The 16,869-nt window shown below is 42.2% G+C and overlaps 1 protein-coding gene across 2 annotated transcripts in view; it reads left to right on the top strand.

The window, feature by feature from the left end:
- Mps1 (dual specificity protein kinase monopolar spindle 1) overlaps nt 1–16,869 on the top strand; it is a 34,903-nt gene that overhangs the window by 2,293 nt on the left and 15,741 nt on the right. The window contains exons 2-3 of one of the 2 annotated variants that reach the window (XM_076201994.1): nt 3,639–3,728; nt 9,364–9,454. In XM_076201994.1, the coding sequence (XP_076058109.1) occupies nt 3,658–3,728; nt 9,364–9,454 (162 nt within the window). In that variant the 5' untranslated portion in view covers nt 3,639–3,657. Of the gene's footprint in view, nt 1–3,635; nt 3,729–9,363; nt 9,455–16,869 lie in introns of both variants that reach the window. The other variant, XM_076201995.1, reaches the window with a different exon arrangement.

The following is a 16,869-nucleotide window of genomic DNA, read 5'->3' as shown; positions in this document are numbered from 1 at the left end:
TACAGGAATACCTCACTGTTATGTCTGACTGTATCAGGCAAATCATTTATAAATAGAACAAATAATAGAGGTCCCAATACCGAACCCTGGGGAACTCCACTCATTACTTCCTTCCACTCTGATGTCTGTTCACTATAACTCTCTGCCTTCTCCTAAATAAAAAGCTCTGGATCCATTTCAGTAGTTTACCTTGTATATTGTAGCTCACTACCTTTTCAATTTATCTCCTGTGTGGTACCCGGTCAAACGCCTTCATGAAATCACAATAGACTACATCTACTCCCATCCCCTCATCCAGAGCATCTGTCCAGTTGTCCAACACTTTTATAAGTTGTAGTACTGTTGACCTACCAAATATAAATCCATACTGCCTCTTACTAAACATATTATTCTCCTTCATATGGGTTATTATTTCTTCTCTCACCAATGATTCCATGAGTTTACAAATAATACTTGTAAGGCTGACTGGTCTATAGTTCCCTGGGTCTTTCTTGTTTCCTCTCTTGAATATGGTAGTAATGTGTGCAATCCTCCAATCCTGCAGCACCACACCTTCCCGTAATGAGCTGTTGAACAGTATTCTTAAGGGTTCCAGTAGTTCTTCTGTTAGTTCCTTGATGATTCTCGCATGTACTCCATCAGGGCCAGGCGATTTATTCTTCTTAAGTTTTTGTACAACTTTCCTTATATTGGTTTGGGTAAACTCCACTTCTTCAAGAACAGGTACTTCCCTTACCATAACCTGTGGTACCTCACCCTCTGGTTCTTTGATGAAGACCCTGGCAAAATGATTTGACAGAATATCTGCTTTATCCTTGTTGTTAGTTGTGTTAGCAGTCCTCTCATTATTAACATACAGATCACCTATACTCAACTTGGTCCTCGTCTTGGACATCACATATTTCCAAAAACTCTTGGTGTTATCTTTCATGTGCTTAGCTATTTCTCTCTCTTTTACCTATACAGCATTTCTGGTATATCTCCTGACTTGAAGTGAAGGGGGCTTTGGGGAAAAGGGGAATGTCGGTTGAGGAAGTACGGGAGAGGACAGAAGACGGGTGAATGGAGAATAGTTGTATATGGATGATGTTGTGATGCATGAGATGGAATGGGTGGGGGGATGGGGGGTGAGGTAGTATGTGTGAGCAAAATTTAATGCAGCCCAAAGGGATTTCTCCCAGTCTTCTCCTTTTATGCATGGGGGGACAGAGAGGGGGGTCGCCGATTTAATGAAGCGGCCTTGCTGTTGATGTACTGTGTCTTGCGACACTGCATCTGACCCAGGGCAGTGGACAAGGTGCAGGGATGACCCGTCATCTAGGAGGTGCTAAGATAAGAGGGAGGGTGGAGTGTATTTAGGGATGGAATGGGTGGGAATGATTTTATGCCTTTTCCTTTTTGGCTACCTCCCTTGTAAGGGGGAAAAAGCCTTGGTATATGTATGTATGTATGTACATTTGAATGCATGTATTATTCCTTCTTAGGTAATATAACCTAAGCTATTCCAAGTATTTATGCACCTACATAGAAAACTGTATTTCTTTACATCCTTTAAACATGTAGTCTTCTTTAATTTGTTCGTACGACCTCTTAAAAATCCTATCCTGTCATTGTAATCTATCCCTTTTAGTAACCTGAATACTGTAATTGTATCACCTCTCTCCTGGATCTTTCAAAAAGAAAAAGATTATATGATTGTGTATGTATGTATCTTATTGTACCTACACATACCAAGGCTTTTTCCCCCTTTCAAGGGAGGTAACCAAAAAGAAGAAGGCACAAAATTATTCCCATCCATTCCATCCCTAAATACACTCCACTCCCCTCCACCCTCCCTCTTATCTTAGCACCTCCTGGATGATGGACCATCCCTGCACCCTGTCCACTGCCCTTGGTCAGAGGCAGTGTTGCAAGTCATAGCACATCCACAACAAGGCCGCTTCATTAAATCAGCGACCCCCCCTCTCTGTCCCCCCATGCATAAAAGGAGAAGACGGGGAGAAATCCCTTTGGGCTGCATCAAATTTTGCTCACACATACTACCTCACCCCCCCATCCCCCCACCCATTCCACCTCATGCATCACAACATCATCCATATACAATCATTCTCCATTCACCCCTGTCTTCTGTCCTCTCCTGTCCTTCCTCAACCGACATTCCCCTTTTCCCCAAAGCCCCCTTCACCCCATCCATCCATCTCATCCTAGGACGTCCCCTCATGTTCACTCCCTCCACATCTGCCTTCCATACCTCATACCCAATTGTACTAGGAATATTTTGTATTTTGAGTTGACTAGAATTTTTCAGCACAAGAAATGGGACCAGAAAACTAGATCTTTGCCTTCTTCAAAAGGAAAGTTAACTTAGGAGCTACTTCCTAAGGGCAATTTTAAGAATACTGTAACATTATACATTATATAGCTGGTACATACATTCATACATATACCAAAGGCCCTTTCCCCCTTACACAGGGGGTAGCCAAAAAGAAAAAGGCATAGAAAATCACTCCCACCCATTTCATTTCCCATATATTCCACTCCCCTCCACCCTCCTCCCTCCCTCCTATCTTGGCACCTCCTGGATGACGGGTCATCCCTGCATCCTGTCCACTGCCCTGGGTCAGAAGCAGTGTTGCAAGACAGCACATCCACAGCAAGGCCGCTTTATAAATTCAGTGACCCCCCCTCTACATCCCCTCATGCAGGAAAGGAAAAGATGGGGAGAAATCCCTTCAGGCTGCGTCAAATTTTTTCTCATCCATATTTCCTCACCCCCATCCCCCTCATGCATCACAGCCTCATCTATACACAACCCTTCTCCATTCACCCCTATCTTCTGTCCTCTCCCGTCCTTCCTCTACAGACATTCCTCTCTTTTGCAAAGCCCCTTTCACCCCATCCATCCATCTCATCCTAGGACGCCCCTTCACATTCACCCCTTCCACACTTCTTTTACTAATCTTTCTTCACTCATTCTTTCCATGTGTCCAAACCATCCTAATACTCTTTCATCAACCCTATCTCCCAGCTCCTTTTCCACCCCTGTTCTCCTCACCTCCTCATTTCTCACTCTAGCCTAGTAACCCCTATCATACTTCTCAGACATTTCATCTCAAATACATTCAAACTCCTCCTCTCTTCCTCTCTCATGTTCCATGTTTCTGCCCCGTACATTACTGTTGGCACAATCACTTCCTTCATATTAGCTCCTCTTAGCATCCATTCCCAGATGTCTATTTCTCATTACACTTTTTAATCCACCAAGGCATTTACTTGCTTCTCTCAATCTACATTCTACCTCCACCCCCACTCCTCCCTTTCCTGTCACATTCGCACCCAAGTATCTGAAACTATCCACTTCCTCCAGTTTCTCACCCTTAATGCTCACTTCCAGCCTACTGTCACTCTCTCCCCTTGTACATCTCATCACCTTACTTTTGCCCACATTTATTTTCAGCTTCCTTCTTTCACACACCTTCCCAAACTCTGTCACTAACTTCCTCAATCCCTCCTCTGATCCTGCTACAAGCACAAGCTGGTACTTGAGAAAAAATTGTGGTTAGGGATTTTCTAATAGTAGTTTAATTACTTAGGAAAGAAATAGCCCAAACATTGAAGCATATTTATTTCAAAAGCAGGGAAGACCACAAAAAAGAAATGGAAGAAGAGGAGCAGGATAAAGGCCCCACCATAGAGGATATTTTCTCTGCAATCAGTAAGACCAAAAGGTATGTAGTTATTGTCATGTAATCTGGATATATATGTACAGTATATATATATATAATATGTGTGTGTGTGTGCAATAAAAACACTAGAAATGTGTGTTCACAAGTAACATATAACTTCTTAATCTATGCTCTTATACTCAATGTCGCATAGTTATGATACAAGTAATGCATCGTTTCCATCCATAGAAGTCATTGGGTTGGGTGGATAGGTATGTAACGCCTCCCCATAGTACACGTATGTACATCTCTTTACCCTTGACTCTCTTTATCCAATTACATAATGATATACATGGATCAAAGTTTTCCAAAATCTTTACCTTGGATTACCAGACAAGAATAACCTATGAATACAGAAGTAGCATGGAGGGGGGGGTAAGTATTTAACACTGTTGATGGCATGAGTGAAATATGTGAGATTACATCACTAAACCTTCCAGCCACCTTTTAAGCATCATTCTATTTCTACACATAATAATAATCACTGATTTGGTTCTGTCCCTGCTATCTAACCAAGTACATCAACCAATTTATCATTGGGAGAAGGTAACTCTCACCCAAATTCCCTTTCATTTACAATGATTTTGATTGGTTTCTACATCTGGACATGCATGGTTCTTGGCAACCACTATGTTCCTAGCTCTGTGTGTAAATGTGTTGTCTTTGTGGGTTTTCTTAACTCCCTATCATCATCTGCCAATGGGCAGACTTATAGTTGAATGCATATATAGATTGGCTAACTACTATGTTTCAAATATTTCCATAATCTCCATTATTTTCCACTTATACAAATGGGCAGACTCATAGTTGAATGCCTACCCCACATGTCATACCCGCCAGGCGTCTATGATTGTGTTGGCATCCTTGTTGGAGTCCCTGCCTACCACTTCATAATTTAAGCTAAGGTTCTGCTACCTCATTTTGTGGTGGAATATTCATTTGATCTTACATACATACATACATATACCAAGGCTTTTTCCCCCTTCCAAGGGAGGTAGCCAAAAAGGGAAAGGCATAAAAACACTCCCACCCATTTCATCCCTAAATACACTCCACACCCCTCCCACCCTTCCTCTCATCTGAGCACCTCCTGGATGACGGGTCATCCCTGCACCCTGCCCACCGCCCTGGGTCAGAAGCAGTGTCGCAAGACACAGTACATCCACAGCGAGGCCGCTTCATTTAATCGGCGACCCCCCCTCTCCGTCCCCCTTTGCATATAAGGCGAGGACGGGGAGAAATCCCTTCGTGCTGCGTCAAAATTTACTCACACATACTACCCCACCCCCCACTTCCCCGCCCATTCCTCCTCATGCAGTCACAACATCATCCATATACAACCATTCTCCACTCACCTCTGTCTTCCGTCCTCTCCCTTCCTTCCTCAACAGACATTCCCCTCTTCCCCAAAGCCCCCTTCACCCCATCCATCCACCTCATCCTAGGACGTCCCCTCATGTTCACTCCCTCCACATCTGCCTTCCATACCTCTTTTACTAGTCTTTCTTCACTCATTCTTTCCATGTGTCCAAACCATCCTAATATTCTTTCATCAACCCTATCTCCCAAATCCTTTTTCACCCCTGTTCTCCTCCTCACCTCCTCATTTCTCACTCTATCTAGCCTAGTAACCCCCACCATACTTCTCAGACACCTCATCTCAAACACATTCAAACTCCTTATCTCTTCTTCTCTTATGTTCCACGTTTCTGCCCCATACAGTGCTGTTGGCACAATCACTCCTTCATACAGTCTCCTCTTCGCATCCATTCCCAAATGTCTATTCCTCATTACACTCTTTAAACCACCAAGGCATTTACTCGCTTCTCTCAATCTACATTCTACCTCCACCTTCACTCCACCTTTTCCTGCTACACTTGCACCCAAGTATCTAAAACTATCCACTTCCTCCAGTCGCTCTCCCTTAATGTTCACTTCCAGTCTACTGCCACTTTCACCCCTTGTACATCTCATCACCTTACTTTTACCCACATTTATCTTTAGCTTTCTTCTATCACATACTCTCCCAAACTCTGCCACCAGCTTCCTCAATCCCTCCTCTGACCCTGCCACAAGCGCAGTGTCGTCCGCAAACAACAGCTGGCTCACCTCCCACTTTTCTCCATTTTCTTTAACCATCTCCAATCCCTGACTCACTACCCTTGCTTTCACCTCTCGCACCACCCCATCCATGTATAAGTTGAACAGCCAGGGCGACATAACGCATCCTTGACGAAGTCCCACCTTTACTTCAAACCACTCACTCTCTCCATTTCTAATCCTAACACATGCTCTACTACTCTCATAAAAACTCTTGACAGCTCCCAAAAGCTTTCCTCCTATCCCATAAATCTGCATAACCTCCCACAGTGCCTTTCTGTCTACCCTATCATAAGCCTTTTCCAGATCCATGAAAGCCCAAAAAACATCCTTCCCCTTTCCTATAGCTTTCTCACATATCTGTCTTACCACAAAGATCTGATCTACACAACCTCTACCCGTCCTAAATCCACACTGTTCCTCACCAATTACTCCCTCTGTTCCTCTCCTAATCCTCTCAATTAAGATCCTCCCATAAGCCTTCCCTACTACACTCAACAGGCTAATCCCTCTGAAATTACTACATTCACACTTGTCCCCTTTTCCCTTGTAAAGAGGAACTATACAGGCACTACTCCAGTCCTCCGGTACTCTACCCTCTCTCCAGCAAACATTAGATAACCTCACCAACCAGTCCACCATCACTGCACCTCCCTTTTTCAGACATTCTGCATGACATCCATCCAGACCAGGTGCCTTACCTGCTTTCATCATCTTTACAGCTGCCTTCACCTCATCCTTCCTTATTTCTCCTCCATTCTCCTCACTCATCACTCTCATTTTCTTCGCATTTCCCACTGCAGCTATCTTTCCTTCCCTATCCTCCTTCACATTCAGCAACTCCCTAAAATATTCTGCCCATCTTCCCCTCACTGCCATCTCTTCCATTATCAACTCTCCATCTGTACCTTTTACCTTTTCTTCCCTACTTGATTCGCCTCCTCTTCCTCTCTTAATTTCTTTCCAAAACATCTTTTTATTACTTTCAAAATTTTCTGTCATACTCCTACCCCATTTCACATCTGCTCTCCTCTTTGCCTCCTTTACCTTTCGCTTTACTTCTCTTTTCTTTTCTTTGTACGTCTCATATGACTCCCCTGTCCTCTTTTGTAACCAATCTGTGAATGCTCGCTTCTTCTCTTCTACCGCCTTCTTTGTTTCCTCATCCCCACCATTCACTACCCTTTCTTCTATTTCCCCCTGTCCTTCTTGTTCCACACACCATCCTTGCACACTTTAAGACTCCCTCCTTGAACCATCCCCATTCCTCCTCCACACCCATCTCTGCTCTATCCTTTACTCCCTCCCACTCCTCCTTCAGCTTCTTTTCGTACTCCTTCTCCTTTTCCTTTTCATTCAAGGAGTTCACTCTAAGAACCTCCCTACCTTTTGTCCCCTTCCTCCTTCTCCATCTATCCTCCACTCTCAGCTTACCTTCCACCAAAAAATGATCTGATATTCCCCCACCCTCTCCCCTTAGCACATGTACATCCTTAACTCTTCCTATCATAATCCTATTTACCACTACGTAATCCATTAGCGCTCTATCTACCACCCTTCCCTCCACCACCCTCTCCCATGTGTACTTATGCTTGACTTTCTTCCGAAACACTGTATTTGCTATCATCAACTCTCTTTCTAGACACATTTCCACCATCAACTCTCCACTACGATTCTTTCCTGGAACTCCACACTTCCCAACCACTCCATCGATTGGACCATTTCCCACCCTAGCATTAAGGTCTCCCAGTACTATTACATTGACATTTCTTCCTAAACCCTCTATGCACTCATTTAAATCTATCATGGATAGATTGGATTTGATCTTAAACCCTAGAAATACTTCTCTATTGGAATCCTGAACTGGAGGGTGGCGAATTATTCTTTTTCACCAAAATTTAAGGTTCCTAATCTGTTCATACATACAAACATGTCCTCATGATGTAATGGAGGGGTGGAGTAAGAGATACAATTTCCCCAATTACCTGTGATTAGTCACATATGCTTTAAAAAAAAAAAAAAGATGATACCCAATTAGATCCCTGGCTTTACCCTTGAATTCAACTGCACATAATTACTTAATTTTTTACCTTATTGGGTTATGATTTTTTTTTGTAAAATGACTGTTCTTTCTAATAATTGAAATACAATTTGCCCATCTTATGCCTATTAATGTGCATAGGTTTGGTACAGATGAGAGTAAAAGGGAAAAGATAGGCAGTATGTGTGTGAGAAGAAAGAGGAATATATTGGTATTGAATGAAACTAAGTTGAAAGGGAGGGGCAAGTTTGAGTTTGGGAATTGTTACCTTTTGGAGGTTTGAATTATTTAAGTAGAGTTCTAAATTATTTCTTTCTTTTGTCCAGTAATGAAAAAGTGTTTCGTTTTTAAACTATTTACACAACAAAATAATATAACAAGAACACTTGGTTAATTCACAATTAAGTATTCTATTTTAAGGAAAGTTGAATCAGAAGATAAAATATCGTGAGAAAGAACAGCCCTTACAACTAGTAGAAGGAAGGGTAGTGAATGGTGGGATGAGGAGAAAAAAAAGGTTGTAGAAGAGAAGAAGCAAGCTTTCACAGATTGGGTACAAAATAGGATGAGGGAGTCATATGAGAGGTACAAAGAAAAGAGAAGTAAAGCACAAGGTAAAGGAGGCAAAGAGGAGAGCAGATGTGAAATGGAGTAAGAGTATGACAGAAAATTTTGAAAGTAATAAAAAGATGTTTTGGAAAGAAATTAAGAGAGGAAGAGGAGGCGAATCAAGTAGAGAAGAAAAGGTAAAAGGTGCAGATGGAGAGATGATAATGGAAGAGAAGGCAGTAAAGGGAAGATGGGCAGAATATTTTAGGGAGTTGCTAAATGTGGAGGATAGGGAAGGAAAAATAGCTGCAGTGGGAAATGCTAAGAAAATGACCATGATGAGTGAGGAAAATAGAGGAGAAATAAGGAAGGATAAAGTGAAGGCAATTGTTAAGATGATGAAAGTAGGTATGGCACCTGGTCTGGATGGATGCCATGCAGAATGTCTAAAAAAAGGAGGTGCAGTGATGGTGGACTGGCTGGTGAGGTTATTTAATGTTTGCTGGGTGAGAGGGTAGAGTGCCAGAGGACTGGAGGAGTGCCTGTATAGTTTCACTTTATAAGGGAAAAGAGGACAAAATGGAGGAAGATTGTGCATAGATAAAGGGATGACATGGTCCAAAGGGATGTTCTCGTCTGCTTCGTAGGTTATTACGAGTAGATAAGAAGGGGGAAGTGGCATCATATGAAGTGATGGGAGTAAACCAACTATAGCTGTTAGGACTTGCTGTGAAAGAGCTATATCTTGTTGCATTACCATTGATCTATGTAGTGTAATAGAGGATAGGGACAACCCCTCACGTGAATTGTACTAAGATGGGACTGAGGATTAATTGAACTTTAATTCTATATAATGGGTGTGTGCTTTGATTCTGCCAAGCCCTTCATATAGGGGGGAGTGCCTAATATATATCTCAAATTTATTTAATTTTGTTTTATATTCAACAGCAAGTTCGGGATGGTGAATGTTCCACTTCCACCAAAGAGGCGGTTCCACAGGTCAGAAAAGCCAGCTGTTAACAACTTCCAGGAAAAAATAGTAGGTAACATACAGTTTCAAAACTTAAGACTGTTCTTTTAGAGATAGTGCAGGTATACCTCATAATACCTTTCCACCCTTGTTCTCCACTTTATATCCGTATTTCTCACACAATCCAACCTTGTAACCCCTACCAGACTTCTCAGACAATTCATCACAAACATGTTTAAACTTTTCCTTTCTGCCTCTCTTAAATTCCAAGTCCAAGTCCCCATACACTGTTGTAGGCACAATCGCCCCTTCATATATTCTCTTTGCATCCATTCCCAGATGTCTATTTCTCTACACTTTATAATCCACAAGATATCATGAACCTGTTGTGTTTTTGATTAACTGTCCCAATCTGGCCAAGATTTGAACAGTTTTATCAATTCATGCTCAGTTTGTATATTTATTCATTATCTGTACAAGATATTCCCACTTCACCAGGATGAAACAAAGGCAAGGTACGAAAATAACTTTACTTACATCTGTGGATATATACAATGAGAGGGCAAGAGAGAATGGCACACAGCCCTATAAATATATAGCACTTGCAGAGGCCACTGAGCATAGATGCCACAAATTTCTATATATATAAACTTATTCAATATTTTCCTATTTGCCTGTCTTCACACAGTCACTTCATTTTTTATTATGTATGAGGAAGGTCCTTCACTTTTCTTGGACCTTCCTCATACATAATAAAAAATGAAGTGACTGTGTGAAGACAGGCAAATAGGGATGTGGAGGGAGTGAACATGAGGGGACGTCCTAGGATGAGGTGGATGGATGGGGTGAAGGGGGCTTTGGGGAAGAGGGGAATGTCTGTTGAGGAAGGAAGGGAGAGGACGGAAGACAGAGGTGAGTGGAGAATGGTTGTATATGGATGTTGTGATTGCATGAGGAGGAATGGGCGGGGGGGGGGGTAGTATGTGTGAGTAAATTTTGACGCAGCCCGAAGGGATTTCTCCCCGTCCTCTCCTTATTGCAAGGGGGGACGGAGAGGGGGGGTCGCCGATTAAATGAAGCGGCCTTGCTGTGGATGTGCTGTGTCTTGCGACACTGCTTCTGACCCAGGGCGGTGGGCAGGGTGCAGGGATGACCTGTCATCCAGGAGGTGCTCAGATGAGAGGGAGGGTGGGAGGGGTGTGGAGTGTATTTAGGGATGAAGTGGGTGGGAGTGTTTTTATGCCTTTCCCTTTTTGGCTACCTCCCTTGGAAGGGGGAAAAAGCCTTGGTATATGTATGTATGTATGTATGTATGAGGAAGGTGTACAAGTATTTATCAGCTACCTATTTCCTGCTCAGATATACATTTGTAAGTATCCTGGCACTACATCTAGCTGCCATTTTCATCCATGCTATATTCTAAACATGGAATTTTTACAATAATCCATTTGAAGTATTTCATGGCATACAAGACATACATGAGCATTGCATGACACATGACACATCCCCCCTCCATGGATGAAAATGTTTTAAGTCTGTGAATCAAGCAAGGCTTAACATTTTGTGTCTGGGTGTGACAGTGTGATAGCCACCACATTTTGATTTCCTGGGGTGCATTAGATACATCTGGCTAATCTATCACTTTTATATTTGTCAGTTTTTATATATTTCAGAAGGTTATGGTCACTCAAAATTACCTCTTTTCCTTCAAGGAATATCTTAAATTTATTTAAAGCTGATATGAGGCTGAGGGCCTCCTTTTCAATGTTCGAATATTGCTTTTGGTACTCTTTTTAAGTATCTAAGATGCGAATGAGATGGGCCTCATAACACCATCCTTTTCCTGGGCAGGCATAGCACCTATTGCTACATGACTGGCATTACAAAAAAACATAAAAACAGTCTTACAATAATTTGAAGCCATCAAGACTGTCTGGTCCAAAAGAAGCCTCTTATATTTCACAATGGCTGCATCTGCACCTTCATCCCACTTGAAATAACTATAAGAGAGCATGTGGGTTAAAGGAGCAGCTACCTCTGCAAGATTTGGACAACACCTTCGATAGCATTTGAGCATGCCCGTAAACCTTTTGATGCCTCTCTTTGTCTTTGGAACTTTGTATTCCACAATGTCCTTCACTCTGGCTTCCAATGGTGTGATGCATCTCCATATTACTTGATGCCCTAGATACTCAGTGGTGCTCATACTAAAGACACTTTTTTTCAGGTTCATAGTATGCTGGGCTTGTTCCAGTCTGTCGAATAAACTTTTTAACTATCATATGATCATCCCACATGTCGTCTGAGTATGCCCTGATACCTGGCAGTCCCTCAACTAGCCAATTTACAAGGTGTTAGAAAGACTCTCCACTGTTCTCCATTCCAGAAGGGGTCACTTATATTGAAAGTGCCCTTGTGGGGTAACAAAAGCAGGCACCTCTGTAACTGCCTCTAAAGAGGATTTGATGATGTCCCTTCATTAAGTCTATCTTGGACAAAATTTTGCTGCAGGAACTTAGTAAGATCATCTATTTTGGGGATAGGGAAAGCATCTGCTTTTGTGACCACATTTACATTCCTCTAGTCAACACATAATCTCTACTAACCTCCAGACTTAAGTACTAGCACAGCTGATGAAGCCCAAAAACTAGTACAAAGTTCCACTAATCCATGCTTCATAAGTTAGTTCACTTCATCCACCATAATTCTTTTCTTCTGGAGTGACAATCTGTGGGGGGTTCTGTCTCACTGGCTTGGCTCCTTCTTTCAAAATGAAGATGTGGGTAATGGCTTGGGTTACAGTGGGGGCATGAGGAAAATACCAAGGTATACTTACAGAGGAGCACTCCAACTTCTTCAAGCATCTCTCCTGTGAGTGACGACAGAATTCCTTATAATTCCTCACTCATTTTTTATCTGTCTAAATCATAAAAGAATTTTAGACCCTAATATCTGAATCAGTTCCCATCAGCTTGTCCTGTCTCGATCACGCCAACTACTTCTTCCTCCAGTACCTCTCTGTGAAATAATGTCAGGAGGTTTATATGCACCTGTTGCACTCTTAATCTCCTCCTTGGAATTCTTTACAACTTAATTATCACCACCTCTTCTCTTAAGCATCTTGAATGGTCCTTTATATTTTAGATGTAGTGAGGTAGGGTGAGGAGATAAAACTAAAACACAATCTCACATTGAATTCTCTTCTAACAGTCTTCTTATCATAATATCCCCTAGAAACTTCTTGAGACTTTTCCATGTTCTTCCTAGCTAATTCTCAAACCTTCAACTTTTCAAAATCAGTACCTACAAATTTAGAGTAAGGGGTATCACCCTCAGAGCCTGTAGACAGCATTTTCTCCTAGAAGGAGGCAAAAGTTTCTCGTGGGCCTTTACCGAACATGAAAAGAAAAGGAGAAAATCCTAGGCCTTCATGTGTTGTTATTCTAGTGGTATACAACAACAAATCTGTGCCTTCATCCCAGTCTTTCTCAAACATAAAAATATAAATGCCCTGATCTAGTGTTTAACCCCTTCACTCCGGGCCAAAATCTCGCGGGCAGCATTAGCTGCCAGACGTGCAATGTTGCGTCATAATACTCGCATTATAAAAAATAAAGTAACTCCTGTAATGCTTGTTCTCTTTCACCCGTGAATTTTGATAACCATAGAAAATATGATGAAGCCAGTTTACAGAGTATGGGGGTCACGTAGGTACAACTTCAATAAATATAATCAAGACGCTGATATGGCAGCCTCGTGTACCCATTTGCTCCTCATGACGCCTATGTAGGTGTCACCATATGGAAGGGGTTAAGGGTTCTGTGAAACCTCTTGAGACACCCTTGACTTTGTGGGTGGTATGCTGATGCAACCACATGTTTTATATTGAAGTCTTTCAGGGTTTCCTTAACTTCTTCAATACGATTCAAATATTCGTGCACACATTAGCTGCCTGACGAACGATGATGCATCACAATATGTGCATCATATGCTGGAGTAACCTTTACAACAGCATGCTGTAGTCAGTTAGATATGCTTACTGCTACTCCTTTGTGGTGGGTCCTGTCAGTTCAGCCCAACCAGAAGTAGGTGTAACCCACCCTAACAATCTTGCTGTTGCCTAGTCTCCTCACCTCTAAGAGAGCCATTATTATCCAATCTAAGCTTTCTGAGCTCCAACAGTAAAAAAGGATAGTCAGTCATCCTGTGAGAGAGAATGTTCCAGGTGCCCACCCAGAGAGCATGCCAGAGGTTTACCCTAGGCCTGGCTCAATGTGTTGGTGCCTCATTTGCAACACCCCAGGAGCACCCCACACAGCAGGTTTGGTGATTTTGATGGGGACAGGTTACAAATCTATCCCCATAATATGTGTCCATGGATGTATGCCTGTGATTTGCTCTCCCACACTCCCACCCACCACCAAGCTCAACAAGGGAGAGACCAGAATTCAATTATACATATTAACACCAATAATCCTAGGAGTCAGGGAGAGTGTACACACCCACCACCTTGACCCAAGGGGATGATAGCCGTGGACTGTGCCCTGTTGGCCCAGGTGGTTGTTGCTCAACTCAGGGCATGCCTGATCCACAGATTCAAGTCAGTCAGCCCAGCTGATTTACCTCTCCGAGCCAAGAAGGGCCACCCATCCTGGCCTGAGTAGAGGACCAAAAAAGCATGTTATGAGTCCCAGGGAGGCACCTCAGTGCAACTACAGCACTGGGGCATCACTCAGCTTCCAGAACTCCTGTGTCTAGGCTCTGCAGGGATGCCACACATGGCAAACACATGAGTTAGTGACCCTTAACAGGGGTTGGATGGCCATTGACTCAGAGTTCACCTGCCTTTTTGATGGTTTTCTTTTTCCTCCATCCTAGTGTCACTAGTGAGGGGGGGGGGAGCTGGTTTAGTTGCTGACAGTCTGACCATGCAGTAGGTAGTACTGGGTTATATGGTACTAGTAGAAGGACAGCTGCCTCACATCTACATACATATATATATGTACAGAAATGTAAATAATCAGTTAGAATAAAGGTAATTAATTCATATCACTTAGTACATATGATATTTGGTAGGGAGGCCTTTCCTCTTTACCATCTGGGAATGTCTTGGTAGAATAGGGCAAGGTTTTCAAGGTGCTAGGAGTTCAGACTGTCCCAGGATTCTTGGATGGCTGCTTACATCAAGGTCTTTTACAGATCCCACTTTTGTTACTTTTCACCAATTTTATATTGTACTGATATATTTTTTCTTTTACTTTTTCCAAATTTCATTAAGCTACATTTCTTAATGTTGAAGTCCACTCCTAAATTCTGATTCCATTCTCAGACCCTGTTCGGATCTCTCTAGTGAGTCAGTCCATTTCAATACTCAGTTTCTTTAACAATTTTGATCATCTGCAAAGAAGTTCATGTAACATTCCACACATTTGTCCATGTCATTCACATAAATAGCAAACATTATTGGAGCCAATACTGATCCTTGTGGAACTCCACTAATTACCTCTTCCCAAGTAGAACTCTTATCTCTGAGCACTACCCCAATTTTTCTTCCATTCAAAAAGTCCTCCATCCATTTCAGTAGTTTAACATGTATCACTCCTATGGTTTCCAGTTTTCTTAATAGTTATTTGTGAGGGACCATCAATTTTTTTTTTTTTTTTTTATAGATCTAGGAATGCACAATCAGCCCATCCATTCCTTTCTTGTGTTATGTCTAGTAGTCTTGAGTAAAAACAGATCAAATTTGTAGTACATGATCTTCCCTGTGTGTATATTACCAAGTTGTATTATATGGGGAAGGGAGCTATGCTCGAAGTGACCTGTCTTTGTATCTTTCAGCACCAAGTTTATTCTTAAATTTTTGTATAGTTTTTGCACACTGTTACCTCATCCAATTTATTTCAGACATCTATCACTCTGTGTGGGAAACTATTCTTTTTCAGATCTTTTCTGTAACTATCCTTTTTGAATTTCTTTTCATGTTCTCTTGATTTTCTTTTATCCCTCTTTAATAAATCTACTGTGTCAAGGACTTCCATCCCTTTTATAATTCTGTAAATGGCCAGTAGATTCCCTTTCTCTTCTTTGTTCCAGGGCTGGTAGTTCAAGTTTGGACAATCTTTGTTCATATATCAATTTAGAGAGTGTTGGTGCCATCTTTGTCGTTGCTCATTCTTTGGATTTTTTTTGCTAAATGTGAAGGAGGATAGCGAGGGAAAGGTAGTTGCAGTGGGAAGCGCTAAGAAAATGAGAGTGATGAGTGAGGAAAATGGAGGAGAAATAGGGAAGGATGAAGTGAAAGCAGCTGTTAACCCCTTCCATACGGTGCCACCTACGTAGGTGGCATGGGGAGCAAGTGGATACGTGAGGCAGCCATATCGGTGTCTTGATTATATTTATTGTAGTTGTCCCTTCGTAACTGACATACTCTCTAAACTGGCTTCATCACATTTTCTATGGTTATCATAATTCACGTGTCAAAGAGAAAACGATCGATATAAGCGGTGACTATTTTTTATGATGCGAGTATTATGACGCAATATTGTATGTCAGGCAGATAATGCTGCCTGCGAGATTTTGGCCCGGAGTGAAGTGGTTAAGATGATGAGAGCAGGTAAGGCATCTGGGTTGGATGGATGCCATGCAGAATGTCTGAAGAAAGGAGGTACAGTTATGGTGGACTGGCTGGTGAGGTTATTTAATGTTTGTTTAAGAGAGGGTAGAGTGCCAGAAGACTGGAGGAGTGCCTGTATAGTTCCGCTTTACAAAGGAAAGGGGGACGTGTGAGTGTAGTAGTTACAGAGGGATCAGCTTGTTGAGTGTAGTTGGGAAGGCTTATGGGAGGATCTTGATTGAGAGGATTAGGAGAGGAACAGAGGGAGTAATTGGTGAGGAATAGTGTGGTTTTAGGACAGGTGGGGGATGTGTAGATCAGATTTTTGTGGTAAGACAGATATGTGAGAAAGCTATAGGAAAGGGTAAGGATGTTGTTTGGGCTTTTATGGATCTGGAAAAGGCTTACGACAGGGTAGACAGGAAGGCATTGTGGGAGGTACTGCAGATATATGGGATAGGAGGAAAGCTGTTAAGAGCATTCAAGAGTTTTTATGAGAGTAGTAGAGCTTGCGTTAGGATTAGAAATGGAGAGAGTAAATGGTTTGAGGTAAAGGTGGGACTTCGTCAAGGATGTGTTATGTCGCCCTGGCTGTTCAATCTTTACATGGATGGGGTGGTGCGATAGGTGAATGCAAGGGTAGTGGGTTAGGGGTTGGAGATGATTAAAGAAAATGGAGAAAAGTGGGAGGTGAGCCAGTTATTGTTTGCCAACGACACTGCGCTTGAAGCAGGATCAGAGGAGGGATTGAGGAAGTTAGTGACAGAGTTTGAGAAGGTGTGTGCAAGAAGGAAGCTGAAGATAAATGGGGGCAAAAGTAAGGTGATGAGATGTACAAGGGGAGAGAGTGACAGTAGGCTGGAAGTGA

Source organism: Oratosquilla oratoria, chromosome 18, assembly GCF_046742065.1.
Source record: "Oratosquilla oratoria isolate Oo_2021 chromosome 18, ASM4674206v1, whole genome shotgun sequence".
NCBI lineage: Eukaryota > Metazoa > Arthropoda > Malacostraca > Stomatopoda > Squillidae > Oratosquilla > Oratosquilla oratoria.
The sequence above is the reverse complement of the archived record's forward strand: the minus strand, read 5'-3'. Positions and strand labels throughout refer to the sequence as shown.